At 37.3% G+C, this 2,349-nt stretch overlaps 2 protein-coding genes across 3 annotated transcripts in view; both read right to left on the bottom strand.

The window, feature by feature from the left end:
* Positions 1-351, bottom strand: part of ttc25 (tetratricopeptide repeat domain 25) — a 6,701-nt gene extending 6,350 nt beyond the window's left edge. For both annotated transcript variants that reach the window (XM_024272157.2, XM_024272156.2), the window contains exons 1-2: positions 210-351; positions 5-136 (exon numbers count right to left, since the gene is read on the bottom strand). In XM_024272157.2, coding sequence (XP_024127925.1) covers positions 5-136; positions 210-323 — 246 coding nt within the window. In that variant the 5' untranslated portion in view covers positions 324-351. The remainder of the gene's footprint in view (positions 1-4; positions 137-209) is intronic.
* A 94-nt stretch (positions 352-445) lies between these two features.
* Positions 446-2,349, bottom strand: part of dnajc7 (DnaJ (Hsp40) homolog, subfamily C, member 7) — an 11,515-nt gene continuing 9,611 nt past the window's right edge. Inside the window, exon 14 of the mRNA XM_024272155.2 lies at positions 446-1,418. Coding sequence (XP_024127923.1) covers positions 1,381-1,418 — 38 coding nt within the window. The 3' untranslated portion in view covers positions 446-1,380. The remainder of the gene's footprint in view (positions 1,419-2,349) is intronic.

A 2,349-nucleotide genomic window follows, 5' to 3' on the forward strand; every position in this document is an offset into this window, starting at 1 on the left:
TTACCTCAGGGAAGGCCTTGTCACTTTTGAGGGACAGCTCCGCATCCTTCAGGGCGTTCTGAAGCTGGCCCGTGTTCAGGTAGCAGTTGGACCGTCCGATCAAGCACTCCTTATCTTCAGGTTTTAAATCTAGTATCTAAAGTTAGTCAAAAACAAAACAAGTTAAAGAACATTTTATTTTTTAAAGTAGAGAGAAACTCCAAACCCACCGCGGTGAAGCTGCTCTGAGCTCGTCTGTATTCCCGTTTGTGCAGCAGCTGCTTCCCAGCAGACACTAAAGTCAAAAAATGTTTCAGTTGGAGTTCCTCCCGAGTGGCCGACATGTTTCCCCCCTCCAAGATGCGTTCCTTGGTCTCCTAGCAACCGTACCAACAAACCACAAAGCGGAGTGCTGCCCTCTTGTGTCCGACTTATGCAACAATAGATGAGGAAAGGACAGAGGAACCCGGAGAAGGCCGACTTTATTGACACAGCTGGTTTATTTCACAGGTGAAGATGTGGTGGTTTCACCGGAGAAAGAGATAAGGACACTCTTCATTTTTCTTCAACAAGAGGTAATATTTTACGGTTAATGAAAACCACCGGGCCAAAAATATCTAGAGACAGCAGCATAAAAAAAAAAAACTCACATTATTGAATGAGTTTGTCGAATCCCGTCGTCACAGTCGGGCAGCATCTCCCATTCGAGCAGAAATAAATGGCGTTTTTATGCAGCAGAAGAGTGAAAGAAATCAAACTTACAATAAATATACATAAGAAAACCTTTAAAAAAGTGGAAAAAAAACGGATCATCTAACATCACAAATTAACACTTTACATTCCAGCAAGATGTACATTGCAGCAATCAGTGAATGGCAAAAAAATATATATAATAGTGGAGGAGGATTTGCTGGTAAAGCTGATGTTTCCACCGTCATAGTGTCATGGCTGTGCTTTTTTTTGTCTTTTTCCAGCAGAATACAGAATACTCTTGGTCAGCGATTTCTGTCTGAAAGCATTGATCAAGAATCTACTTTTCAGCTTTCTAAGATGGCACTTTTGAACAGATCTTTAAAAGCTGGGATAAAATAACTGCAGAAAAAACAAAAAAACATCCAGAGGAGGTTTGGGCCGGTGCTTTCTAACCGTCACTGATTTTCCGAGTGATTCTGGAACGGGGAAAGCTAAATCCAAAACCCTCATAACCGGACCCACACTGGTGCCATCGCTGCGACGGGCTGTAAATCAATGGCTGCATGTGGTCGCTGGGTTGTGTTCAGCGTCATGGCGTGGAGGAGAATCTGCAGAGCAGTCAGTAAGTCGAAACAGATGTGGAGCTGAGGGGTTGACACTGTCGAAAAGTCCTGATTCAGTAAAGATTTGGGCCGACGTGTCGTCCGTTTAACCGAACTGGAAGAAGAAATTTCCAGGTCCGGATGCTAAACGGGAACAAAACGCACAAACAATGGATTTCAGATTCAAAAACAAATATACATAGTGAAAAAAAAAAATACAGAAGCAAAAAACGGCATGTACTACTTTTTTTTTAAAATATTTTTTTCATTCTAACGAGATAATAACTCCTTATAACGAGTTATTATCTTGTTACAATGAGAAAACAAACTTCATTTCCTAAAGAAAATGAGAGAATAACAAGTTAATTTGTTATAACGAGAAAACAAAGTTTGTTTTCTTAAGAAAATTAGATAATAACAAGTCATAACGAGAGAATAAAGTTTGTTTTCTCGTTATAACAAGTCATTAGCTCATTTTCTCAAAAAAAAACAATTTTTTTCCCCAGGTTTTTTCATTATAACGGGATAATAACTCGTTATAATAACTCGTTATAACAGGGAAACAAAGTTCTTTTTCTTGTTATACCGAGATAACTCGTTTTATAAGAAAACAAGATAACTTTATTTTCTTGTTATAACGAAATAAGAACTCGTTATCTCGTTAAGTTATCTCGTTATAAGGAGAAAATGAACTTTATTTTCTTGAGAAAATGAGATAAAAACTTGTCTTAACGAGAAATCAAAGTTTGTTGTGTTGTTATTTATAAGTTATTTTCTCATTATAATGAGAAAAAGTATTTTTTTTTGAGAGAAAACGTACTAATGGCTCATTTTAACCAGAAAACAAACTTTGTTATGGCGGGATTATCACTCGTTATAATGAGAAACAACCATAATAACTTGTTATAACAAGAAAATGAGACAATATTTCGTTTTAACGAGATAAGAACTCGTTATAACCAGAAAACAAAGTTTGTTTTGATAATCGAGAACACAGAGTCCCCTCTTCCTTTCCCACATAGAGACAAATCTCTTTATTTTGTGGTTAAGAACAAAAACAGCAGAAGAAAACTTC

This window comes from Oryzias melastigma, linkage group LG8, assembly GCF_002922805.2.
Source record: "Oryzias melastigma strain HK-1 linkage group LG8, ASM292280v2, whole genome shotgun sequence".
NCBI lineage: Eukaryota > Metazoa > Chordata > Actinopteri > Beloniformes > Adrianichthyidae > Oryzias > Oryzias melastigma.